The sequence below is a fragment of the Magnolia sinica genome, chromosome 6, assembly GCF_029962835.1.
Source record: "Magnolia sinica isolate HGM2019 chromosome 6, MsV1, whole genome shotgun sequence".
In the NCBI taxonomy this organism is placed as follows: domain Eukaryota; kingdom Viridiplantae; phylum Streptophyta; class Magnoliopsida; order Magnoliales; family Magnoliaceae; genus Magnolia; species Magnolia sinica.
The window spans coordinates 10,454,456-10,467,815 of NC_080578.1; the positions used below are offsets into that span (position 1 = coordinate 10,454,456).

The window sequence follows — 13,360 nt, forward strand, 5'->3', positions numbered from 1 at the left end:
AATCCACTCCGTCCATCATTTTCACCAGCTCATGATAGGTTGAAATCCAAGAATTCTAGATGATCTAAAACTCAAGTGGCCCACGCCATAGGGAAGAGTGAAGATGGGAACGTCCACCATTGAAACCTTCCTGGGGCCCAATGTGACGTTTTTATCCCATCCAACCCGTTCACAAGGCAGCCCCACCAGGATTAAAGGCGAAAACGGAATATTAAAGTGATAAAACTTCCGTGGGCCCGAATAACGTTTTGAATGGTTGGCGTCCTCATCCTCAATACCCATCTGATCTGTCCCACTTGAGTTGGATAGGCCTGATTTTTGGCCTCATTTGCGAAAACGATCTGGCCCGAATGATGGACGGCGTGGATGTCACGGATATCTCTGTGGGCCCACCAAAGCATTTCGTTGCCCGGGCTGTCGACAACAACGGTGGCAGGAAATTCCCGTCCCTTCTGGGATCCTCTCCCACCATCACCGCATAAAAGGCGCCATCTGCTACCCTCTTCGTTTGAACTTCAAAATCACCCCCTCATTTCCTGCATTCTCCTCCCGAACCCTAACTTTCTCTACTTTCGGAAACCCTAGCTCTCTTTATCTCTCATCCATCCACAATGGTGTCTCCTTCGTACGCCATGGATTCTCAGATCAAAGCTCAGGATCTTGCCTCCACCATCCTCTCATCCTCATCCCCGCCTCAGATCTCCACGGCTTGCTCCGCCATCGAATCCTTCCTGCAAAAGCACGTCCCCGATCAGACTCGATCCTTCTTTGCCATCACTTTCCCCGCCCTTATCTGCAAGATATTCGGCTTCGACGACTCCTCCAGCTCGTCGCAGAAACCGCTCTCATCCGGCGGTTGGATCGATCAGATTCACGCGTCCAACGATGCTGGGCTGGCAGGTAAGGTATTCGACCTCCTCTCCCCGTCAGGAATCCTGCTTTCTTCAATCTTCGCCGTTGATCGTCACTCACTCGTGAAATACGTTTTCCCGGTCGAGAGGTTGCCGGAGTGGGCCCGGGTTGTGCTCCAGAGTGAGAGGGATCCCTCCATTTTGTCAGACTTGTGCCCGCTGTTCAAAGGCCGAGTTAAGGAGGATCCAATCAGTGGGTCTTTCCAGGTCCATTTGAATGTCTTTGAATACTATATGTTTTGGTTTGCTTATTATCCTGTTTGCAAAGGAAATTGTGATGGTTCAGGTCCTGTCGTTGTTAGGAAAAATCGACGGTTCAGATTGGAGAACTGGACTTCATCTTTGCCGGTTTTGGCTAGTGCGGCCCGTCTATCAGGGCAGAAACCGGAGTGTAACTTGTACACACGGCTTCTTTATGCTTATCTGCGTTCTTTTGTGCCGAATTTTTGTTTGATTGCTTATCAGCCATACCGCAGTTCGCTTCTCCATTATTCATCGGCAAGTGACAATTCAGTTAGGTTGCAAGCGGAATTCCTGGTTTATACATTAATACACTTTTGGTTGGTTGATAATGACTTCTTGGCACTGCGTTTGAATTTTTGCCGTTCGTTCAATATGTCTTTCCCATTCAGAGCGGTTTTGGGTGAGACTCCTCCCACAGCCGGTTTGGGAGAAGTTGTGAAGTTGCTGGTGAAGTATTTGAATACTAGTGTGGTTGTTAGTAAAGAAGGTGCAGATCTCATGGAGTACAATAGGACACAGAAGTGGAGGGTGATGGGCTCAGCTGATTCTGTAAAGTCAAGGACCACTGGACCGCTGCTTTCTTATGGGAATTCTTTTGGTTCTTGGAATGTTTTGATGCAAAGGCCATTGTACAGGTTTATATTGAGGACATTTCTGTTTTGCCCAATCGGTACTTCTATAAAGAATGCTTCTCAGGTTTTCTCCGTGTGGGTTACTTACTTGGAGCCTTGGAAGATTGGTCTGGAAGAGTTTGCTGAGCTTGATGCACTGGAATGTAGATCAAGTGACATTTCAAGGAATGAGAATGGCCAGTCTCCAGTGAAAACGAACCCCACTAATCAAGGGTATCAATCAGAGGGTCTGTTCTGGCAGGGTTATGTCGAGTCCAATTATCTGTTCTACAGCTCCTTGCTTGTGCACTTCCTTGGATTTGCGCATAAGTTTCTTCATGCCAATGCAGAGACAATAATTGAGATGGTGCTGAAGGTTTGTCTCTCACTTGCCAATCTGCATTACTTAGCTAACTCCACTTGAATAAGTTTCATGCCTTGAATTGGAAGTCGCTATATGATGTTTGGCATTATCCATGTTATTTTTTTTTTTCACTGCTATTAAATTTCCAAGAAAATCAATGCTTGCGCCTTCTGTTTATTGATGTATTCTCAAGTTTATGTTGTTTGATTCATACTTTGTTGTGAATTATGGTCTTTTTTGCGAATGTACTTGATAGATGCATCTAGTGATTATTCCCTTTTCTTCTCATGGGAAACTAAGCTAATTCTCCTCATTGCATAGTATATGGGTAGTAATGAGGTGCTCAATTATGTTAAATGGCTAATCTGTATCATATTTGTACATTCATCTGGTAGAGGTGCTTTTCCATGAAATTTGGTTGGGTTCATGAGTAAATTACAAGGTCGAGATATTGGCCATTTCATTACCTTTCAAAAAAGGAAACAAAAAAGAAAAGAAAGATATTGGCCATTTCATCTCCTGCATGAATTATTTTGATCCCTTACAAAATCTTTGGCATGCTGCGTGGTAACCTTTGAAACTTTCTTTGAACAATGATCTACCAATATCAGTAGGACCTAAGGAGTTTATAGGCATTTTTTTTTCTTTGTAGATAATGATAATGTTCTTTTCAAATTTGTGCATTCTTTGACATCAAAGGTTTGGGCCTAGATACATCATTCCCCGGGGTACGAGTGATCATAAGAAACCATGGTGCCTCTGCGGGGGGTTTTGATGAAATTCAGTCACTGTTTTAGTTCTTATCTTTCCTTTTTCCATGTTCTCCGGAGTACTAATTATTTGGCCAATTTGCTTGTGGAAAAGGTTGTGTAGATATCCTTTGTTGTAGAGAATCTTTGCCTGGACTGTAATTTCTTATGCTTTGTCTTCTAATAAATTCTCATTATCACGATGAGCATGTAAAGAGTAGAATTCGTTTGTCATGTATTCATCTATGGTGCTTTCATGATTACAATGGCTTGGTCAATGTCGATAATTCCTACTTTTTTGCTATTGTAGTTGGGGACATTGAGGCAAAAGACCATAAATATTTTGTACATTTTGTTAGTTCCTTGTCAATATGAACTTGAGTTGCATGCATGGTAGCCAAAAACGGTTACATAACGGCCGCTGCGAAATGATAACAATACATTTAGGGCCTGTTTGATTTTTCGGCTCAAGTGTAATTACCATGTAAATGGGTAATAATTATTTACCTAGGTAATTAACACATCTTTCCCAATGCGGATGTGACAACTTACTTTTTTAACACTTAAATTGAGAAATTTACAACATCAATGCGGGGCCCATCGTGATGTATGTTACTTATCCACGCCGCTCATTTTTTATGCCAGCCGAATTTATAGCATGAGCAAAAAAACGAGGTAGATCCAAAGCTCAAGTGGACCACACCACAGGAAACAACGGGAATCGAACACCTACCATTAAAAAACTTCTTGGGGCCCTTAAAAGTTTTGGATCAAGCTGATATTTTTGTTTTCCCCTTATCCATGTTTGTGTGACCCTATGAACGGGTTAGATGATGAAAAAACCTTAATGCGGGCCTAGTGAAGAAAATAACATTCAATGGTGGATGAATTAAGGCCACTGTTTCCTTTTGTGTGGGCCATTTGAATGTTGGATCTGCCTCATTTTTCAGTTCATGCTCTAAAATGTTCTAATAAAATAGATGGACGGTGTGGATATATCATATACATTACGGTGGGGTCCACATATTTAAGCCAACACTTTTGTTTCAATTTTCAAGGTGGAATTACTCTCATATTTTCAAACAAGGTGTAAAAAGTAGTAATTACTTATTTATCATGATTTACATGTATCATGGAAAATCAAACAGGCCCTTAAGCATCACGGAGCTGTTAGAGTTTTGTTTTTGTTTTTTATTTATTTAAAGAATTTGGCTATAATGGCCATTACGGCCCTGTATAGTGTTAGGCAACGACGATGGCCATCACAGCCACCCTTACCTTTATTGAATACCTTGGTTGTAGGATCATTCTATGTAGGCGCTTCTCTTGCTTTGAATCGCATTTCAAGCTCCAAATCCCATTTGCCCATCTATTTATACTTGTTTACATTTGAAACTTACACTTGCCTGCCCCCATGCCCAAATCTGTTGACACTTTGCTTCATGCTTTAACTACGACATGAATAGAAAGTAGTAACATAACTTTTTGAAACAAAGCAGATTAACTAAGATGACTTTTTTTTTTTTTTTTTTTTTTTCAAAAAGAAAAAAAAGAAGCAAATAGAAGCTTTATAGCTTTGGTTTTAGTACTCTGCATGAGTTTGTGAGGATGTGAAAAGAATAGGTGAATGACTGTTCAACCCTCATCTTTGTATTGTTTTTGCGTTTTTAGTAAATTCATTAAAGAAAGAAAATAAAATAATTAATTAATAGTGTTGTTATCTGAAAAGAATATTGATTGAATATATATATTGTTTGACCACGGCACTTGTATTTCAAAAAAAAAAATCTCTCATTTTTAATATTCGTAGTCCACATTCTATGGACAGTTCTGAGGCAAGCTTGACAATACTTTTGACCCTGAGGTACCAAGCATTATTATCGATTGATAATTTTGTTATCCGTGGAGTATAGGCTTTCCAAGTGTTGGTGCTTTTGAATTGAGAAGAAGTTGACCCATTTGATTCAGAAGCATTGATGAATCCATGTAGGATTATGGATCTTTCTAGTTAGCAGTCAAATCTATTTAGACAATTGTGAATCTTTATTGCTAGGTCGCAAAGTCGAGACAAGTAGACAAATTGCCCGATATCTGTTTCTAAAATTGTTGATTTGTGAATGGGGAAGTGGCAAAATTTGATATTGTTGTAAGTAGGTGTAAGAGAATTTGGATTGAACACATAAAGTGATATAGCCAATTTTCAGACTGTTTTGTGAGAAAGAAATGTCTCAGATGCAACAGCTTTGACAAACACTGAGTGGCAGTTGTCTGGTAGGTACCCAAGAGCGATGAAGTTGCTTTGATAACAAAACTAAGACTTCCTGTTGGAGTGAATTGGATGGTCTCAAGATATATTCTAAATCACTAAGGTAAAAAAGAAGAAGAAAATGATGACTCCCTTAGGCGTCAGTGGTTTCTTCAACCTTCACCAATATATTATTGGTGGTTAATCTATTTAGTCTTGTTACTGTGTTCTCCTACTCGGAGTGGGCTAAATGAAAGGGATAGCTCTGCATCTATCCCTTTCTTTGACAGCTGATCAGTTCCATTTATCGGACTATATGCTGAGGTGCTTGCTGGCTCCAGCCAGCATAACATAATTATGACAAAAAAAATTCTCGAGTATGGAGGTTTGAGAGTAAACTAGATTGACCAGGATAGAATGGTTGAGTGGAAGTTTAGGATGGGAAAAAGGATACAATTGATGTGGATTTTGCCCTTGTAGCTCCACTCAGCAGCGTTGTAGACACCTCACTCTGTATGCATTGGTGCAACACTTTGATATAGAGATGAAGTGGCTCCTATCTAGCTGATGATCTGTTCTCAACTTGATTATGTGAGATATTGTTGTGAATCTAAGCACTAGATTGGATTTGGAGAGCAATTCCACTGCCATGTCCCTAATAACTTAATGCACCCTTTGTCAAATCATAAACGAAAATCTCCCATCCAATCCCCAACTTGGGACACCACAATAAAGTAATCTTTATCCTTGTGATTGAGCCTCGAAAACACTACTATTAGATGGTTCACAGAGCAAGCAGTCCAATGACACCAAGCATGCCCTAATCAAAGGTATACTTGTTGAGATATCATGGTAACAAATGATGTGAATCCTCATCATCATCATCTAAAGCCTTATCCTAATTAATTGGGGTTGGTTACATGAATCCTATTCCACCATTCCACTATCAAGGGCCAGACCTTTAGTTAGACCATAGGTCATCAAGTCTTTTCTAACTACCTCTAGATAATAATAATAATAATAATGGTAGCCGTTACTGTTATGGAATACCTTGATTTAAAGCCTCTGGTTTTTTTTTTCTTCTTCTTTTGATGTTATTATGGATATTTTGAGAATAAAGCCATATTGTGTTGCTAGTTTCTGACATTAAGCATGTGTTGGTAGATCTCTCCTTAGCATTCATGGCTATGTTCTACAACTGCCTCGGACCTTCGAAGACAATGACTTGAACCAGCCTAACAGTCCCTCGGCATCTGTAATTTCCCTTCTTCTTCTTCTTCTTTTTCTTTTGTGTGTGTGTGTGTGTGTGTGTGTGTGTGTGTGTGTGTGTACTTCCGAATGGCCTCATACCTAGATTTTTTTAGCTCTTGATTCAAACCAGCCATAGTGTTCCTACTCGTGAAACCAGAGCCAGAGTCTTGATTTGAGGCAATTTGTAAAGTTGATACCCAGTTTTAGGGAGTGTGCTTTTGACCAAAATACATATAAATCGGGCATAAAAACTCCAAGAGGGGAATGGGGGTAGGAGACGTGAACTGTGAGGTTTGCCGCTGAGAAGATCTATATGAACAGTTAGGTAATCTTCTGTTGGATGCACTTGGTTGCTTCAGATGATGTTAGCATGACTGAGAGAGTTCTTGCGAGGGTTGGGTGATTTTGTGGGTGTAAGGTGGTGGTTGTATAGCTAGACTGTGATTAGAGGTAATGTTGGTAGGGACTAGGGATATAGAAAAGAGTTCATTGGCTATGAGCCTATGACGGTTTTCAAATGGGGCCTCAGAAGGTCATGGGCTAGGGTGGAATATGGAAGATCAAGGAGATAATGCTAAGATGGTGTTCATAGAAGTGTCCATCCGGCTTCGAATTTTGCTTTAAAAGGCCAAAAGCTGAGCTTTATTACACAGATCTCTTGGGTACCGAGTTATTGGGATCTGGGACTTGTTGTTGTGTGTGGCAAAATGGGTTGTGTTTTGCAGAGGGAGGGCAATGTCCTAGTAGGGGATCTCTTGGCTACCAAGTTATGTATTGGGATTTGGCACTTGTGCTTGTGTAGTTGTGTTTGGCTTAATGGGTGGTATGTTCATTGGTCAGGGAGATTTCACATGTTGGCAAAATTTAAGCAAGGATAGCTTTATATAAAAGAAGGTAAGAAGTGATGGTTTTTGTAAGAGGTGAGAGGTCTTAAAGCTTTACTTCACATCGATTTTTTTAAATTTTAATTTTAATTTTTTTAAAGAGTGGTACTAAAGAATTTTATTAAATGTCCGAAAGGCAAAGGATATAAACACACAAAAAACCACCCCTACCGCTTAACAAACCTACTCCCTAAGATACAATAGGACTCGACTAACAATACCCAAAATGGGACTGCTCTGATTCCTGAAACAACTTTTATTCCTTTCAACCCAAATAGACTAGGGACCATCAAGCAAAGCCAGTCTCCACTTATGCTTTAGAGGGATCTTGGGGACACCTTCATGCCGAGATGGGAACAACACCTCAATTGATCCCGGCATAACCTGAGGGATTTTGAAGACCTCCATAATACGAACCCACACTCCCCTTGTAAAGGGGCAAAGGATGAAGAGATGTTCCACAAATTCCATGTCATTCGTGCAAAGAAGGCACACATTTGGAAGCACCATGGCTCATTTCTTGAGATTATCAACCATGACGACTCTTTTCCTCCCAACAAGCCAAGTGAAGGCCACAACCTTAGGCGGGGCACCGTAAGATCATAGAGAGCCAATATGACCACAACAATCTGCAACCAACTCCCTAGAAATGAGGAAAAAGAACGATGTCACCATGAATCTCCCGGATTTGTCCTTCGGCCAAACCAAAGAATTAGGACATCAGAGACGGAGAGACCCCTTGAATACACTTGAGAAGGCGTAGCAGGTCATCCAACATGTCAGTAGAGAGATTTTGCCTATAGGGAAGAGCCCAGGCCGCATCTACCCTTGACCAAGAGAAGCATTGGGCAATGGAAACATCAGGAGGGGGAAATGGCAACCAGGTTAGGGAACGCTGACCTCAAAGCGGACTCGCCAAACCAGATATTGTCCTAGAGCTGAACTCTCGCACCTTTCTTGATAGAAAAACCAACACCCTCGACCACTTTCCTAGTCAACTGAGCAACCGCCTTCCATGAGGGCGCTTTAAAACGAGAGGAAGGCTTAATCGACTAGCTGAAACATGACACAACATACTTTCCGCCAATAATGGACCTCTAGAGGTTACCCTCTTCAGTCCCAAATCTCCAGACCCACTTCTTTAGAAGGGCATCATTGATATCCTCTAGGCATGTAATCCTCACACCTCCTTCAAAATAGGGCCAACATACTTCATTCCATTCGAGTAAATGAAATTTACCCTTGGTCAAAGCTCCTTACTAGAGAGTCCCTTGTGAGTTTGTCTATCCTACTGTGGACAAATTTTGGACATTTGAACAGTGATAAAATATAGAGGGAGTTTTGAATTAGCAGCTTTAATTAACGTGGTCCAGCCACCTAAAGGTTGGTGGCTACTTTCCATGAAGATAGTTTCCTCTCCATGTGCGCTCAAAGGGAGTTTACTAACACAAAGGGAAGTCCAATGTGAGAAGACAAAAGGACCCAACCCTGCAACCTGAGACTTCAACTAGGACAGTGATACCCAAGGTGTCCCGTATCGGTATCGGTTGGCGTAACTATGACCTCCAAAACCGATACGGATACAGGTGCGTAACTGTGATACGGGGGCGTAATGGCCCGTAACGGTGCAAAAAAATTTTTTGCCAAAAAAATATGGATTAAATCCGAAATATTCTAAGCATTCTAAATATGCATTCATTTATAAATTGGAACATGTTTATGGTGGTGTAACGGTCCACTCTTTGGTGAGAAGTTGTATCGGACTGTCTGATGAATTTATGAACCAGATAACTTGAATTTGACTACAAAATTCATATATTTAATTTTCTAACTATCTACTATCAATGATAGATATATTAGAATGAATGTAATATGAAAATATCTTACATTTAGGTGTTTGTAATTATTTTTGAGGGCCAAAATTCATGCGTAAATAGAAAAAAATATAAAATGGCACCCCAAATATGTAAAATGCACATTAACATGTTCTACTATGATTAACACATCATATGGCATCATTAAAACAACAAAAGAATCATTAAAAAATGATTTTTCGAATTTTCAAAAAACGGGCCGAAATAAATGCGTAAATAAAAATAAAATAAAATAAAATAAAATGGCACCCCAAATATGTAAAATGCACATTAACATGTTCTACTATGATTAACACATCATATGACATCATTAAAACAGCAAAAGAATCATTAAAAAATGATTTTTTGAATTTTCAAAAAAAGGGCCGAAATAAATGCGTATATATATATATATATATATATATATATATATATATATATATAAAATGACACCCCAAATCTGTAAAATGCGCATTAACATGTTCTACTATGATTAACACATCAAATGACATGATTAAAACAACAAAACAACCATTAAAAATTGATTTTTCGAATTTTAAAAAAAAGGGGGCCAAAATTCATGCGTAAATAGAAAAAATATAAAAAAAATTATTAAATGGCACCCCAAATCTGTAAAATGCACATTAACATATTCCACTATGATTAACACATCATATGGCATGATTAAAACAACAAAACATATTTAAAAAGTATAAATACCTATTTTTGACGAATTTTTAAAAAATGGCCCACCGAGCTTTGATTCAAGAAAATCCGTAATATAATGTGTTTTTATCTCAAATACCTAGCCAAGGTTGGTCGAAATTAGTAGTAGAAGGAGTGAGAAACAGTTTGGAAGCAAGAGTTTTCAAAAAAATAGCAAAAACAGAGTTTAAAATGAAAAAAAAAGGTTACCGTTATTCGGCCTATACGGGCCCGTAACGGTCCGTAACGGGCCCGTATTGGCCGATATGGGTACAAAATCGGGTAACGGCCGATACGACCCCGAAATGCGTAACGGCTCCCACCGTTACCGTTACGTATCGGCCGTTACGGCCGGCCGATACGTAACCGTTTTGGCACACCATGGTGATACCTCAGCCACGGAGAGTTGGATCCCGAAGATCTCAATTTTGGAAATGTTGACTTTTAAGCGTGAAACAACCTTAGAACACCTCATAATTTTACCAAATTATCGACCATAGATTTCACATCCTCATAGAGAATAAAGTGTCAATAGCGAACTGGAGGTGAGAATCCTGGTTATTGACATTTTTCACTTTAAAACCCTGAAAAAGACCCACTGAATGCCCTTTACTAAGAATCATGCTGAGAGCCTCTGCGACAATGACAAGCAAGAATGGGAAAATGGGGTCTCTTTCCTGAAGGCCCCTTGAAGTTCTATAGATTTTTATTTTATTTTATTTATTATTATTTTTTTAAATTATTATTATTATTATTATTATTATTGCAGCAAGCATTGATTATAAATGATACCCTTTTCTATCTTTTTTTACACACACTCACACGCCCACACCACATGGGCACTCGAACCCAGGATCCCAATGTTGAAACACAGCCGGTCTATCACTGAGCCATAGAATCAGACCCCCCCTTTTATATTTTGAAATATAATTAATTCATTAAATAAAAGTAAATGACTTAAACGTGGAAAATTTATTCATATTTACTTTATGATTTTGCTCTGGAAAGTCAAATATCATGTAGTGCAGAAACTATTTAGGACTTGCGCTGGACATGTTAATAAGCATTTACATTATTTTTCAATGTCTAAGTTTGTGTTTGGTTGCACTAAATTTCATGAAATGTTGCACCCAATTAGATTGACTGATAGTGAAATATCATGATATTTTTGGTGTAACCAGATGCACCCTAAATAAATTAATGAGAGATTGAAAGAAAATGCTTGAGGATATGCTTAGATGCAAAATAGCAGTTGTCTTCCACTAGATGGTGGTGAGGATCATTCTTCTTGAATGCCGGTCCTGTATTGGAGTCTTCCCTAATGCAGCATCAGAGGTAGAATTTTCAGTTTATCTCATGGAACTGGAGAGCAATTTAATGGAATTGCTGCTTTTCAAAATAATTATAATAATAATAATGGAATTGCTACTACTGGCACTATAACTTCTCACAACATGTATAGAATTTGGATTCGTTCTACAGTTCAGCATTTTATATAAATTCTGTTGAATGCTGTTATTTATCAACATTGTTAGTCTGTTTTATGAATTTAAAACCCAATTTGATTTTCACATCTCTGTTTTAAAATGGTGTGAAATTTGTTTCTGCAGGTGTTAAGCATTTTAACATCATCCAAAGAACTGATGGAACATCTAAAGAAAATTGATGCTTCATATCATTCAAAATCCAGTGGATCTTCCTCAGCTATGTTTGACAGTTCATACAAATGTGTTCCATCCATTCGAGAGCAATTAGAGGTATGTTTTCTTGGTGTCATAGATGTTTCATGCACAGTACTTGAAGCATTATTATTCCTTAAATAATTTTGTAGAAAGGTAATTTTATTTAATAAAGGGCAAAGCAACAAAAGCCCGAAGAATACAAGAACTCTAGATAACAAGCAATCATCCAAGTTAGGGATACAGTATGCTACTCCACGGTTGAATGAATTCCTCATAGTCTTGCCCTTGGCAAGCTTTTAATCTTCTTGCCCACAACTTTAAGGTTTGGTTTTGAAGGGTGTTTCTGGAGGTTTTCAATCTCATATTGGTCTTCTTCTTCCAGGTGGTTTGGGGATGTTCGGTAAAAATTTTATTAGGAAGATACTCATAACATTCCTTTATCTTATTTATATTTGTAAACCTGCATTTTTCATGGTAATAACGTCAGGATTGGGAGGATGGCTTATGTGAGAGTGATGTTGATGGATCCTTCTTACATGAGAACTGGAACAAGGATTTACGACTTTTCGGTGAGGGAGAAGACGGAGGAAAGCAATTGCTTCAGGTATTTCTTCATTACTGTCTTCATTCAAACTTTTGAAAGCCTGCTACCCATTAGAACTTTTTTTTTTTTTTTTTTAAAAAAAAAAAAAATGAAAAAGAAGAAGAGATGATTATGTCTTGCACTAAATGACTGAATGAAATGTTCTTTGAACTGTGTTTCAACAGCTGCTGATTTTGCGGGCTGAACATGAGATCCAAGCCATTTCTGGCGATAATCTGGGAAAGAACCTCCGGACTCTGGATTCTGTAAAGGCCGGGATGGGCAGCCTGTTTGGTGACATGGCTGGAAAGCCTGCTTTGGTCGTGCCAGAGCTGATGCACAGTCGCGATGAGGTGTTCACACCCAAGCACCCAGGAGTCGGCAAACGCACTTGGGCTGACGTCCAATACAAAGGAGACTGGATGAGGCGGCCCATCTCTGACGGAGAGGTGGCGTGGCTGGCGAGGCTGCTCATCAGGTTGTCAATTTGGCTGAATGAGACTCTTGGGTTAGACCGGGCAGAAAGTGTCCCTGTGGGTCTGGTCTGTGATTATGCCGATGTGCCTGGTGACAACGCGGGCCATGTGGGTGGATTGAAAGAGGCTCTATGGACGGTGTTATCTTCAGTTGGGTTGTGGCTTGTGTTCTTGGGTCATGCAGCGGTGAGGTTCATGAGGGAGCGTGGGCTGAGGATAAACTTGAGGGTGTTGGCATCCAAGAAATTTGTGATGATTTTGATTTTATACGCTGTTTTCAGTGTATTGAAGAAAGCTTGTGGGCTGTATTTGTATCCGTCGTCCCTTTGGGCCTCTTTGGTACGATAGAATTATCATCTGCTACTTGCCCGGCCCGAGTGTGCTGCCTTTCCTACGGCTAATGTACATATCAACATAGAAAAGTTATATAAAAAAAATATTGATTTCTTTGTTTAAATTCAATTGTAATCTGCAACCGCAAAATATGAATGTAGCAAGTCCTAGCAGGTTGTTGCTATGTTTAAATTCAAATCGACAAATCACCCTCACCAGTATTCATTTGCTGAGAGGATGCTTTTGAAGAATCTATGAAAGGAGGTTATGTGATGGTGCATGAACCATATGGGGAAATTGGCTTGGTGTTCTTGATTCCTGATCGTTAATCTGTTGACCCCAATATTCAAACTGGTTCGCCACTCCTCAGGTGACCGCATTGATATGACACCTTTACTAAAGAACTGGCCTATTTTGGGTATTCACCATACAAGTGAGGCACGTGATGAGTAAATTCTTCTGATACCTGG

At 39.5% G+C, this 13,360-nt stretch overlaps 1 protein-coding gene across 1 annotated transcript; it reads left to right on the plus strand.

Annotated features, from left to right (window-relative positions):
• Window positions 1-376: 376 nt before the first annotated feature.
• LOC131248240 (uncharacterized) lies at window positions 377-12,920 on the plus strand. Its single transcript, XM_058248412.1, has 4 exons — window positions 377-2,141; window positions 11,427-11,573; window positions 11,986-12,102; window positions 12,267-12,920. Exons 1-4 carry the CDS (start codon window positions 612-614, stop codon window positions 12,903-12,905), a joined length of 2,433 nt encoding a protein of 810 aa, XP_058104395.1. The 5' UTR covers window positions 377-611; the 3' UTR covers window positions 12,906-12,920.
• Window positions 12,921-13,360: the final 440 nt, after the last annotated feature.